The 1,072-nt window shown below is 40.5% G+C and overlaps 1 protein-coding gene across 1 annotated transcript; it reads right to left on the bottom strand.

Annotated features, from left to right (window-relative positions):
• Window positions 1–275: 275 nt before the first annotated feature.
• Window positions 276–707, bottom strand: LOC145667153 (protein GVQW3-like). The gene has a single exon (XM_081734894.1). It carries the CDS (start codon window positions 705–707, stop codon window positions 276–278), a length of 432 nt encoding a protein of 143 aa, XP_081591020.1.
• Window positions 708–1,072: the final 365 nt, after the last annotated feature.

The following is a 1,072-nucleotide window of genomic DNA, read 5'->3' as shown; positions in this document are numbered from 1 at the left end:
CTTCTTTTCAGGACTTTTGTCCCGCAAGGTAGGGCGGAGTTTCAGAAGTGTATGAATGTAGTGGGCAGAATTTATGGTTTATCCAGGCTCAAGAAAGGCAACCCGAATGCAGCCCTGTGCATCCCAGAAGACGCTCGTCATGACTTTCCCTGTTTACTGCACTATCTTCGCTTCCCTCTTCGGTGGTGAATTCAAGTGGTGTGATTCCATACTCTGTTGTTTTGTTTCAGGTTCTTAATGATGGAATCAGCTTTCATCTCCAGTCAAAATACTTGTTAAAAAGTCATCACTTCATGCCGAAATCTCTGAAGAAGGGTTTGGACAATGGTTAGTCTCTGATGTATGTGGTTCTCAATAAACAAACGTGGGACCCAACGGGTAGAAACCTTTCGATAACCTATGCTGTGAATCATTCCTTGCACCAAATTATGTCCAACACCAAGTTTTGCAGCAATTTCATTCACAGCAATGTACCTATCTCTGCTAATCAACTCATCAACTCTTACCTTGTTGGGTTTCGTGGAGGCAGTTCGCGGGCACCCGCTGCGAGGTTCATCTTCGATATTCGTGTTTCCAACCTTAAAGTGTTTTACCCACCTCCTAATAGTGCTCGCGCAAATGTACACACCTCCAGAAGCAGATTGGTCCTGTTTAAGAAGTAATTCAATCACAACACGCTGTCGAAACGAACCATCGCAACCTGCCATTTTGGAAATCCTGCCTGCTAGCAGCAAACAGCGTCAACATCTTGAAAGAAAGAAACAAAGGTGTCTAGATTGAGATGATATACTTGGTTTCATTTAAACTAAAGATTATGGTTCTGAAACCATGTTGCTCACGACTTTCAGTATGCCCCTCGTACTTGAAATACATAGAACACGGGAATTTACGGACAATTCACTTATATATTAAAAAAGTGAGTGACATATGTCATATTAAAAAAATTGAAAATTTCATAGAATTAATATACTGCGGGAAATTCGTGAGCAAAATGGAAAATTCTGTCTCTCGAGATGCAATTTTATATTGTTTCAAATTGGTATTATTGACTGTAAGTAGCATACGATCATTA

Source organism: Thermobia domestica, chromosome 12 (assembly GCF_964235325.1).
Source record: "Thermobia domestica chromosome 12, izTheDome1.hap1.1, whole genome shotgun sequence".
Lineage (NCBI taxonomy): Eukaryota > Metazoa > Arthropoda > Insecta > Zygentoma > Lepismatidae > Thermobia > Thermobia domestica.
The sequence above is the reverse complement of the archived record's forward strand: the minus strand, read 5'-3'. Positions and strand labels throughout refer to the sequence as shown.

Excerpts from the sequence above, each read along its gene's own strand:
- LOC145667153 (XM_081734894.1), bottom strand. The coding sequence starts at position 707 with ATGGCAGGTTGCGATGGTTCGTTTCGACAGCGTGTTGTGATTGAATTA.